The sequence below is a fragment of the Pezoporus occidentalis genome, unplaced genomic scaffold, assembly GCF_034315485.1.
Source record: "Pezoporus occidentalis ecotype Australia unplaced genomic scaffold, CSIRO_AGI_Poc_V1 ctg113, whole genome shotgun sequence".
NCBI lineage: Eukaryota > Metazoa > Chordata > Aves > Psittaciformes > Psittacidae > Pezoporus > Pezoporus occidentalis.
In genome coordinates, this window is record NW_026912918.1 from 1,089,724 (window position 1) to 1,102,577 (window position 12,854).

General features: G+C 42.8%; 1 protein-coding gene across 1 annotated transcript; it reads left to right on the forward strand.

The window, feature by feature from the left end:
* The first annotated feature begins 767 nt into the window (after positions 1-767).
* COQ7 (coenzyme Q7, hydroxylase) lies at positions 768-5,428 on the forward strand. The gene is made up of 6 exons (XM_062634874.1): positions 768-897; positions 1,044-1,243; positions 1,665-1,779; positions 1,885-2,024; positions 4,109-4,177; positions 4,834-5,428. The coding sequence occupies exons 1-6, from the start codon at positions 780-782 to the stop codon at positions 4,909-4,911; spliced, it is 720 nt and encodes a 239-aa protein (XP_062490858.1). The 5' UTR covers positions 768-779; the 3' UTR covers positions 4,912-5,428.
* Positions 5,429-12,854: the final 7,426 nt, after the last annotated feature.

The window sequence follows — 12,854 nt, forward strand, 5'->3', positions numbered from 1 at the left end:
CTGATAAAAGAACTCTGAATAAACAGTGGGAGTTGGAAGAGACCACCATGCAGGCTAGCAAGTGGGGACAGCCATTGCTCAGGTAGCAGACTTACTGTTGCAGGGTGCCTTTTTTGTTGTTTCAGTGTGTTAAGGCATTGTTACTTGTATTTTATTCTTGTACAAACATCCTGACTACTGTTCTCTTTGTTCTAAAATGTGAATAATGAGATATAAGTTATAGTTTGGAAATGCAGCCTTCAGAAACTTACGTGTCAGTACCCTTCAAATTCACATTTCTTCTCACTTAAATAAACTACAGGAGCTGTGTGGTTTTGAGAGAACAGTATTTCCAAGTAGACCACTGCTTTCCTTTATTTATAGGTTGTGCTTAAGGACTTTCTGTGCAGGGTTGTGTTCAAGATTTGAAATTTGCAGTAGTACACTGTTAGTTAATACGTGAGAGACTGATCTTTTTATAACGTATTGGAATGTTTTCTGACTTCATTTTCAAGAAATTATATTGTAAAATAGTAATTTATTGGACGTTAATGCCTGATGTTGTTCAGATAGGTTTGCTCCGGCTACGGGTGCAGCCCCAGACCGTCCGCCTCGGCCGGCACCTCCGCGCCGCTAGGGGCGCCTGACCCGCAGCAGCCTCTGAGGAGGTGTCGTGCCCCCGTTACCATGGCAGCCAGGACGCCAGCACTGACTGGCAGCTCCGCTGTCCAGGGCGGCAGCGCTGGGGGGCAAGTGGGAGCCGTGATAGGCGGGATGGTGGAGGGAAGCGGCTCGCGGTGATGACGCTGCGGCGCTGCGACGCGCCGGAGGTCAGCGGGATGGCGGTGGCCGCTGCCGGGGCTGCTCCGGCTGTACGGCGCTCGGTGGAGCGGTGCCGGCCCCTGTGCTGCGGGGCGGGTATGGGCTCGGCTCCCGCGCCTGACCGAGCACCCCCCAACGTGTCGGGGTGCCGCCTCAGGCTGCCCGGCCCCGCGGGTAGCAGCGCCCGCCTCGGACGGGGGCCGGGCCCGGCAGAGCTCGCGTCACCGTTGTCTCTCCGGTAGGTCCGCGGGGCAGATGGGCTCTGCCCGCCGGCGGCGGGTCCCTCCGGCTGTGCAGCGCGCGGGTGAGCCTGGAGGGCATCAACAGGCCCGTCATAGACCGCATCATCCGGGTGGACCACGCGGGGGAGTACGGGGCAAACCGCATTTACGCGGGGCAGATGGCCGTCCTGGGGAGATCGAGCGTGGGACCCATTATCCAGGTTAGTGGACCTAAGAGCGATCGCTGTGCTTGTGTTTAATTTGCGTTTGGTTAACAACGGACGGGTGAAGTTGAAAAGTGGCAGTTTTTTGTGGTAAGGTAGCTGTCCATTTTCTAAACACTTTGAGACATGCAGCTTATGAAGAGAGGTGGGATTACTTGATAAGGGAGTTGCAGTACTTACAGCTACTTTAGTGTTGTCACAAAGACTTACTTTGTAAATGTGTTTTATGTTGTCTTTTTGTAACTATCCTCATCTGGCATTCTTAACCATTAACTCTTTGTAATGTGATTAGTGCTACCTCTGCAACCAAAGTATGAGTGGCCTGAGCCATTTTGGTTTTCTTTGTGTTTATTAGTTTTATTGGAAATGCTTAGCTTTCCTGGTTTTACACTTCACTGTGATCTCGTTCTTTTTCCAGCAAATGTGGAATCAAGAAAAAAACCACCTGAAAAAGTTCAATGAGCTGATGGTTGCATACAGAGTTCGACCTACTGTCTTACTGCCTTTTTGGAATGTAGCAGGTTTTGTTTTAGGTGAGTTTGTGTTGCTGTTGTTGTTTTGTTAAGTCTTCAAATGTGTAAATTGTTTGCATGGCTTCAGGTTTCAGTGTTCTCATAATTTCGGTACCGCAATCACAGGGGCTGGAAGTGCTTTGCTTGGGAAGAAAGGAGCAATGGCTTGCACAGTGGCAGTGGAAGAGAGTATATCAGATCACTACAATAACCAGATCCGAACACTTGTGGAAGAAGATCCAGAAAAGTACAAAGAACTCTTACAGGTATTTAAGTATGACTTAAAAAGTAATTTAGCAAATTCATTAAGGTATCTCTTGTGACTTTAGTCTTTAAAAATAATATGTTCATAGAGTTTACAATAGATCTCTTTTTGTTCTATTGCTTGGAATACCGATGGCAACAGAAACTTTTAAGTTAAACGGATGTTTTATCCTTCAGCAGCACTAAATTTATCAAGCACCAAAATTAAAATGTGTGTTGGATTAGCTTCAGCATGGTTTCAATAATTCAGCATTTCCCTTTTATTGGAGGAACTATGCTTTAATTTTGCTTAATTTTAGTTGAGCAGAAGGGTTTAGAGGGGAAACAAAAGGAGAAAATAAGATTGTATTGTGTATAACGTTTTGCTTATAATGGCTGTGATTATACAGTTAGACTAGAATATTTCAGTTGGAAGGGTCGTATAGTGATCATCTGGTCCAATTGCCTGACCAAATCAGGGCTGACCAAAAGCTAAAGCATGTTATTAAAGGCATTGTCCAAATACCTCTTAAACACTGACAGACTTGGAGCATTGACTACCTCTAGGAAGCCAGTTCCAATGTTTGACCGCTCTCTTGGTAAAGAAATGCTTCCTGCTGCCCAGTCTGAACCTCCCCTGTGAACCATTCCTATGTGTCCTGTCACTTGATCCCAGCGGGAAGAGCTCAGCACCTCTCTCACTTCCCTGCTTCAGGCAGCTGTGAAGAGCTGTGAGGTAACCCTTCAGCCTCCTTTTCTCCAAACTAGACCAGCCCAGAGTCTGTAGCTGCTCCTCACAGGACATGGCTTCCAGCCCTTTTACCAGCTTTGTTGTCCAACTCTGAATGCAGTCAAGCACCTTCACATCCTTCTTAACCTATGAGGCCCAGAACCACACACGGTACTCCAGGTGAGGCCACACCAACACTGAGCACAGCAGGTTAATCCCCTCTTTTGAGCAGCTGGTCATGCTGTGTTTGATGCAGCCCAGGATGTGGTTTGCTCTCTTGGCTGCCAGGGCACACTGTTGTCTCATGTTGAGCCAGCTGTTGACCAGTGCCCCATTCACATTCTAGCCTTGAATACTGTTCAGAGCATGTAAAGAGCTAATATTTGTAAGCTCTGCAAGAAAATTATTTCCCAAGTATTTTAGGTATCAAATTGGCCTCATTCTTTTAGGGTGTTTGTGGGAGACTGACCTGTTTCCACATGTAGCACCTTGGGCTTGTTTGCACTGTTTGCAGGAGTTTGCTTTAGGGTCCACAAGTTCATTTCCAACTTTGCTGACTATTTGTATGTTCAGTTGGGTATAGTTTAACATGTAGCCAAATCTGGTTACTCCAAACTGTCTTCTTGTTATAGAAATAGTACCCAGAATCTGCTGACATGCACAGCCTTGTGCACGTTTCCCTTAAAATACTGCCACTGAAAATAAAGGCTATAAACTGAGAGGGCACAAACTAAACAGAAAAAAGTGAAGCAGCAGAGGGTTATTCACAGTGACAGTATGAGGAAGACCAGTGATGAAACCAAAAGCAATGCACATCTGTTGAGTAGGGACAGTGCTTGGGTGTCTGTAAATGCTGAGCACTTTTAAGCAATCACACTGATGCAGGCACCTTGAGAGAAAATTCTTTAAATCTTTTTGCCCAGTTGGAAAATTAAAACGGGAAAGAGTGTTCTTTAGGGTATGATAGAATGGATAGAAGCCCTGTTGGCTTACAGGGGGATAACAGAATTCCTGGCAAGGCAGGGACCTTAATTTCATTATCTTAATTTTCAGAATAATTTGTATGCGTGAAACTACTGTAACAAGTTACTACAAGTATAGATTTTCTTGAGACAATGAAGAAGATAGTGATATATCAAACTAGCAGCTGGGTTTGTAAAGACTTTTTTTTTTTTTCAAGAATATTAAAAGATCTTTAGGTTTGGGGAATGCTGTAAATAATTCCCTTCTTGCTGGATTGGGGATATAGGTCTTTGAGAAGTTTTTGAGATACCTGAGCCTCAGATGCCTGCAATGGTCACCAGCATATAGTTTTGTATTCTGGCTGCCTTCACTTCTCTGTGAAGTAGATTTACTAATTAACTGCTATTTTTAAAGATAATAAAGCAATTTCGTGATGATGAACGGGAGCACCATGACATTGGGATTGAGCACGATGCAGAAGCAGTAAGTACAATGTTAACTGATTGGCACTGTTAGCAAGGATGCAGGTGTAATATTCTTGTTTTCCTCACCTAGTGACTGTGGTGTAGTTTGTTACTTGAGAAATAGAAAATAAGGCACTTGATAAGAAAGCACTGCATGTTACAGCTTTCTAGAGCAGAATTGAATCTGTTGGACTCATGTCAAATGTTCAAATGATTGTGTTTTCTTGAGAGGTGTCCTCTGCACAATTTTGAATTTAATGCTTAGATTAAATATTTTTGAGGGTAAGGCTAATAAGTGCTAACCATACAGCTGGGAACTTGAGGCGTCATCTTGGTAGATGAACACAACCATGTTAGGAAGTGTGAAATGCTGAACTAAATTCTGTGCTTCTTTGAATACTGTATGAGGAATGTGTGACTTCTCCCCTCTTTTTCTTTTGACTTATATTTGTGGAGAAATGAAAACATTTTGTGAAGTTGATAGTTTTTAATTTGGTTTTCTCTGGGGTAGATAAGACAACAAACGCAGGTGGCTTTTGGTGTTTTTTTTTTGTGTGCTTTTTGCTTTGTTTTGGATTTTGCTTTTTTAGATGATGCTTACTATTCCTTACCACAGTGTGGCTCAAACAGAACACTTCATCAGATGTATTTAATCTTTTATTCTTTGTTTTACAGGCACCAGCTTATTCAGTTTTGAAGACAGCCATACAACTTGGATGCAAAGCTGCAATTTTTTTATCAGAAAGAATTTAGTTATATTTTCTATTATGGAAATAAACTGTGGCAATAAAATGTGACATAAAAGTATATGGAAACTGTGGAGGATTTTGTACAGCCTTTTAAGGTTTTCTTCACTGAGCATCTGATTCAGCCATCCTTTGTCACATCAAGTACGTGTGCAAAAGGTATCAATGTTAAAGTCGGTTGAGATAAATGTAAATGAACATGGGAGAATTGGGTTTGTATGAACTAAACCTCCTTACTCAGATACTGTTCACAAGGTGGCAGCAAAATACGTATGTATGTATATGACTTACATCTATAATATATGTGTGTATATATACACACACATCAAAATGATAAATAGGTTCTCTGTTGCCTCTAAATTTATATGTACTTGAAATAAGCTGGAGCTCATTCAGCTATTTTTAAAGTGATTAATACTGGCTAAGTAGGATATTTTTGAGTTGTATTTTCAGGGTAAGTGAAGTACTAGTAAGTATTTCTTTTCAGTCTGTCTTGAATAAAGGTTGGTATTGTAAGATTTTAATTTGAAGAAGTGTTTTATTGTTTTGGGTCTTTTTTCAGTTTTAATTATATAGATTTTTTTTTTTTTTCTTCCTTTGGGGTTCTTGTGGGATTTTGGTGGGTGGTTTTGTTTGTGTTTTTGTTTGGTCTCTTTTCCCTGTGTGTGTAAGGAGTTGATCCCTGATATAAAGCTGGTGGAGAAAGCCACTTGGAGCACATGTGGAGTTGCACTTAATACTCTGTTAGAGCTTTCAAGTTCATCTTCCTTTGTTTCTAGTCTTCAGTGGCTCTTGAATAGAGATGCTCTTGCTTCCTTGATTTTCACACAATTTCACCACACTTTCTGCTGGCATCCTGACATGGAGCAATAGAAATAAAACAAAGTTGCGCATGGTTGTTCTGTTAAATGCTGATTGGAGATGTTGAAAGTACAGTGACGAAATGAGAATGTCTTGAACTTCTAGGGATGAAAGGAATTTCATGCAAGATTGCATCTCTTGTTCCTCTATGTCTTAAGAACATCCTGACCATTCTTTTCCTATTGCATCATTATGGAAATAGTATAACTTTCTAAATGCATATTGATGATATAGAAGATGCTGATAGGTTGATATAGACATTTAAAGTCCCTGTGAGAGACTTCCGTTTTTATAGTTGAGAAGCATGATCTCCTGACTCTGTGGTAAGGGAGGGAAGCCCTGTGAGTAAAATTGTAGGTCACATAGAAAGCACATACCTGTACTTTTGCCCTTATATCTATGCTTCTAAAACTTTTAGGAGATGCAGCTTATTCAGCTGCCATAAGCAAATGGGGCTTTATTCCGGTTTTATTCCAGTTTTACAGATTTTCCAATTTCTACATGTTTGTGGGTTTTGTTTGTTTTGGTTTGGTTTCTTAATAAGAATAGCTAAGCTTGACAGATCAGGGAGCAGAATTGCTTGCATCTTGTTTTCGCATTAAAAGCTATGGTCTGTGATGTATTAAAGTCAGTATTTCCTGGTCCAAGCAATGGGTATAAGAAATTGAACCGGTCAGCTATGGATGTGGAAGGTAATGGATATAAACTTAGTTGAAAAGGAAAGAAGTGGAAATCAAGAAATGAAATAGTAGCAAGTGTTGCTCGTTACTGTCATGAGGAATGGGGCCACCATTGTCAATCTTGACTTTTACCCTCTATGGCAAAACTACAGTTATATTTGGGCCATTTAAGTAATTTGATAAAGTTTTGCTGTGTGCTGGTTCCAGCTCTGTTGTGCTGGCCAAATGCTATGGACTGACTTTGTAGCTGCTTTGAGATCATAGGAGGATAAGAAGTGCAGTTGCCACCAGGACTGCAAGACCTGTGGGAGCATCTCAAGACCAAGCATCTGGGAGCTTGGTGAAGCTTCAGACAGCATTTAATCCAGGTACATCTGAGTCTACCTTTTTCACTAGCCCCGTTAGCATTTGTAGGTACTGACTGGTGTGTAATTTGACATGAAAGACTTTCTAAAATGGATTATTTACCCTTTTTTGTGAAGGAGCTTAGACTAAATCTTAGACGCTCCTGTTCTGTGTGATTTATTATGACTGACTTTGTACCTTTAATTTCTGTCACACTATTGCACATGTGGTCTGGTTATACTCAAACTACTGATACTATTTACATTGCCCAAACAAAGTAGCATTTGGGATGTGGAAAATTTAGGTAATATAGAGAAGAGATGAATTAGAACAAAAGATTGGTTCATTAAAGTGGTGTTGAAAGAACATGCTGTGCAGTTGTGTAAGTCACGGACTTTCATAATTGGGTCAAAAGAAGAGAAGATTGCTTGATGAATCGTCCATTGTAAAGTCTTTAATAACATGGGACAACATCTTTTGTAAGTCCTTTATGAGAGCTGGGGAGGGAGGGGCACAATAAATTTTGACTCAAAGCTGGAAGTTGCACACCCACACATACAATGGTCTTGTGATATAAACTGGAAACAGAGCCAAACAGTTCCCTGGTCTCTTAGCCATTACATCAGGGCTGAATACTGGACAAGGCATCTGTAGGGCTTTCCTAGAGACATGGTACTCAGCCGAAGGCTGATGTTTTCCAAGGCAGTAGTTACAGAGACAGAGGCTCTTTGGAGATGTCTGTGGTGGTGTTCAACAGTTGTGAGATTTGCTGCTGACATAGAGAAGCACTCATGTGATCCTTCGTCCAAGATGTGGGTGGCCTGCGAGACCATTGCACGCTGCTCACTTGGGGCAGCAACATTTAAGAGACAAATCCCATTTTTAATACATTTAGTTTGGCCAAAGGCTGGGAGCATCCAATACCAGGAAGTCACAGTGTGAGTTCACTGTGTTTGGCCATATCTGAGAGTGCTCACAGTGAGTTCTTTGTCTTCAGCAGCTGAAAACATCCTGCACATTTGAGTAGGCCATCACACAGTAATACTGACTCTAGTTGTGAGCATAAAATATGAGTCGGGAGAACAACTCTGCTTTATGCTCCCAAGCAGGATTTGTTCCTCTTTACTGGAGCAGCATATTTGCGATCATCCATTAAAGTGTGGATGAGCTGTTCTGTCACTTCCAATGGCATTTCCCTGCACACTGGCATTATTCTTTTATTTTTGGTGTTTTACATAGAAAACTGAGTTGCTTTTCATTTTCTTCATGCAAAAGGCACTTTTTTCTTTTTTTGTTTGAAAAATTGCTTCCGGTTTTGAAAGACTACAAAAGGTGGTAGAAAGTTACAAAAGGACTAGGGATGCTTAAGTGCTGTACAGAACTTCTATTGTACAGCTGCTGCAAGGCTGTACTTTCATGTTATTTTGAGGCAGAACTAAAGCTGACTGATGTCAGCCATCCTGGCAGGGGTTAATGGCAGGCAGAGGCCAAAGTATATAGCTTATACAAGTCTGTTATCAGAGCGATTCTCGATGAACTCTGGTCATGTTGACAGAGGAAAAGGAACTTGGATCTGACAGAGAAGCTATGAAATGCTGCATTTTCAAAACAGGGAGTGGGGAAAATGATAGGGTCTTCATTGTGCCTTTAGGCTTTGGGACTCCTTTCTGAACTATGAGATAAGCATGTAATTTGGGTGCTGTAATATGCAGCAGGGTGAAATCCTTCCCCTTAAAGTAATGAGGGCTTCTAATTCCTGTGATAACCAAGGGCTTGATCCTTCTTGCTGCTTTTCTCCAGAAAGAGACTATTTTTCAGTGAGGAGGAGCAGAGGATATCTATCTGTGTGTTCATAGGGCTGTAGGACTGTTACCTGCTCCTTGATCAGCATCTCACCTCTTACTGTTTTCTCCTGCAATCAGTGCTGGGGATGATCTGGTCCCTATCCTCCAAAGCTGCTCTGAGTCAGAGATTAAGGTAATGACAGTGCTTGGAGGTGAGTGACATGGCCAGATGGTTCAGTCCTTGTGCTGAGGACTGGGGCTTTTTCTGATGCTCTGACAGCTCTGAAGCAGGATCTCTGCACTATCTGCCCTAGCTCAGAAGGAAGAAAAGCCAGCAAATGAAAGCAAACAGGCAACAGTAGCTCTGTCTCACAAAACAAGAAGGCTGGTTATGAAAATTTGAAACTTCTCGGAAGATCCGTGGCCTGTCAGTAAGAACTCTAGAAAGCTAACCAGGATGGCAAGGTGCATGTGATGCCATGGTGGTGTAGGTCTGACTGCCAGTACATGTTTTGGCCTTGCTGCTGCAACTGGACTAGACAAATCCCCATGGCTGTGATTAATGTGATAATGCTGACATAAGCTGAATAGTATTTTTACAAAGGCATGTACTGAGAGGATAAGGGGTAATGGCTTTAAACTGACAGAGGGGAGATTTAGATTCGATATTAGGAGGACATTCTTCCCTCTAAGGGTGGTGAGGCCCTGCACAGGTTGCCCACAGGAGCTGTGGCTGCCCCATCCCTGGCAGTGTTCAAGGCCAGGGGGGTTTGAACTAGATGATCTTTAAGGTTCCTTCCAATGCAAACCATTCTATGACATGCCACAGGCTATGTAAAATGGGATTCATGAGATTGTTTGGCAGAGAAATATATCATTGTCTGAGCTGATATATATTAAAGATGGAAAATAGATCTAATGGGCTTAATCTTTGACTGGAGTAAATCTGTGTGGCTCACTCATCAAAAGGAGCATGACCAGCAGGTCGAAGGAGGTGATCCTGCCCCTTTACTCTGCTCTTGTGAGACCTCACCTGGAGTATTGTGTGCAGTTCTGGTGTCCTCAACATAAAAAGGACATGGAACTGTTGGAACAAGTCCAGAGGAGGGCCATGAGGATGATCAGGGGACTGGAGCACCTCCCGTATGAAGACAGGCTGAGAAAGTTGGGGCTGTTCAGCCTGGAGAAGAGAAGGCTGCTTGGAGACCTCATAGCAGCCTTCCAGTATCTGAAGGGGGCCTATAGGGATGCTGGGGAGGGACTCTTCATTAGGGACTGTAGTGATAGGACAAGGGGTAACGGGTTAAAACTTAAACAGGGGAAGTTTAGATTGGATATAAGAAGGAAGTTCTTTCCTGTTAGGGTGGTGAGGCACTGGAATGGGTTGCCCAGGGAGGTTGTGAATGCTCCATCCCTGGTAGTGTTCAAGAAAAGGTTGGACAAGGCCTTGGGTGATGTGGTTTAGTGTGAGGTGTCCCTGCCCATGGCAGGGGGGTTGGAACTAGATGATGTTAAGGTCCTTTCCAACCCTAACTATTCTATGATTCTATAATGAGCTAGGTTGCTATAAATCGACTGAGGATATTCCATACAATATCTATGCGGGGCGTGATGTGGATTGCATATGCCTTTTTTTATCTTAGCATTTTTTAGCATTTAATCTGCACAGTCCCTTACGTCTGCTTTGTTTCTTTACTTTAGGGAAGATAAAATTTCAAATAGTGTCTCAGTCATTTTTTTGTCACTAGCGTCAAAGTTGTGGCATGTCACTTGCATTGAATTCTGCACATCTTTTCAGCTTGGGAAGCTTAAGGAGATAAGTCAAAAATACTGGCCAGTTTAAAGGAGGAATGTGTGTGATAAAGGAGGAAATTGTTTCAAGGTACCATTTTTCCATTTGTTAATTCAGTTTCACCAGACTGGATGAGATGAAAAATCTGGGTAGACTTAGGAGGATGGCAGCAGTTGAACTCCCAGAGTGGCAGAACTTGTGTTGAAGAAAGCATGCTGATGCTCCTGTTTAGAGTTATGAGGTGAGCAAATGAATTAACAGTTAATTGGAACAGGTTCAGTGGGTAACAGATCTGTAAAACAACTTGACTGTCCTAGAAAGAAAATCCCATTTGTTGTTGTTAGGTGCTTTCAATAAATGCAGCTTCCTGTTCATTCCAGGTTTTTGAGAAATACCACCTTATACTGCAGTTTTACAGAGCAGAACCCTAACTGAAGCAGAGCAGGGGATCATACCTTTGTATCCAGAAATAGCGCTTATGGCAGCAGCAGCACTTCATCGTGTTAAGATGCAGATTAATACAGCTATGCTGATATTAATAAAAGATTTTTTTTTTTTTGGTGCCAAATAACTTTGTTTCACAAATTAAGGCCATGACACTGCCCTTTACTTGTGCATGTTCTTAACTGGAAGTAACCTGTGCTCTGATGGAAAATCAGCAATCACACAACATTTCTTGGAAGGGAGTCTGGAGGTCATTTTGTCCAACCTCCCACTGGAGGCAGGACTGCAGCCAGCACAAAAGCAGGTCAGCTGTGATTTTTTACCTAGCCTGGTGATGAAAACCTCCAGCGACAGACATTCCACAGTCCTTCTGGACAGCCTGTTCTGGTACTGCATTACCTCACCTGTGATGTTTCTGGTTGGTTTGCTTTTCCTGATATCCATCCTGAACCTTCCAACAGTCCTGCTGCTGCTTGTGGTGTTATGTGGTACCATGGAGAAGAGTTTGGCTCCACCATTTTGGTAAATACTCTTTAAGTAGTTTTAGGCAACTGTTGAATCACTTAGTTCTCAACATCCCAACATGTGTGTCCTCTACTGAGCCTTGTGCTGAAGAGCAACCTGGGAGGTGGTGAGTAAGGCAGTGGAATAGAGGGCATAGATTGGGGTGCACATCTCTCCTCCTCTACATGGCTGTACAGTTCCTGCTGCGTTTCCACTGCAAGTCACGGCTTTCACAGCAACAGGTACCTCATAGTAGGGCTGTCCCCAGGAAGAAGGGAGCAGAGCTGCAGCTCTCCTTACAATGTCTAGTTCCTGAACTGGCCCAGAGGAGAGAGATGTATCTAGTGACCGCCTTGGCAGCCTTATCATTTGTTTTAGATTCCAGGCTTCATATGAATGCCTGAAGCAGTCTTCTTTCCCTGCAGGTATTTTCTACCCAACTGTTTGCATGTCAGTGATTCGGTTTTTAATTTTACATGTGCCTAAGACAGATGGATTTATTGACTTGATGGTACAGATGGACATCTGTAGACCAAGGTATTAACAAAAGCAAGTCATAAACACACAGTAGGAGTTTTTGCTATTTAAAATATCTTTTCAGGACTGCAAAATAAAAAGATCATTTATGGCACTAGGAGGTGCTTTTTTGTTTTCTTTGTGGCCACTGGCCAGCCACCTGCCAGGGACTGCTCTGGTTAGAGCAGAGGCACCAGTGGGTGATGGAGATTTGGGTTTTGTGGTGTGTTTTGAAGCAAGCTCTGCCAGCTGCATTTTAGCAAGCTGTCATGAATTTCTCCTAAGTTTGTGGTTTGAGGGCAGCTGTATAGGCAGAGGCTGCTAACTGTGTATGCAAATCGATAAAACATTTAGTGGAATGAAAAGCATTTGCTTATAGGAGCAGACAGACATGCAATGCCAAGGCAGATAACTCAAGCCTGTTGATTTTTGTTGCTATCTCTGGATTAAAGTCAATTTCCTCTTTAAACTGTAGCCTGTCTAATTTCAAGTTCTCATCTTGCTGATAGATTGTTTCTTGCCTCCTCTGGGGGCAGAGACATGCTCTAGAGATGGCACCCACCTTCTGAGGAAGGAGAACATACAACTTGTTTTCCCAGGACTAGTGCTGAAATACTGGCACACAGCGGGGCCTCTGCTCTCCAGATTTCATCCCAAGTCTCCCCATGCCGATGGCAGTGGATCCCAAGGCAGGTACGGCAAACTCCCGCTTTCCTCTCAGGAGTAACTATTGTGTTTTAACAAATGCCTCTACTAGCCCATGGCATTCTCATGGGAAGGGGCTTTGCTTTAGGGCTGGATTAAGAGAAGGCTACTGGGTGCAAATCTGCTAGAGTGGTTTTTGCTTAACTCTAAATGCAAGAGCAACAGGGATAATTGGATGCTCAAGGCTAAACTTGTTCTGAGGCTTTAGTGACTTGCCTGTGGCCAACTAGCAAGTCTGTGGCAGAAGTACATTGGGAATACAATTTGAGAGGAGTTTAACCTCCCAGGTGTCTGCACTAACAATACAACACTCCTGGTA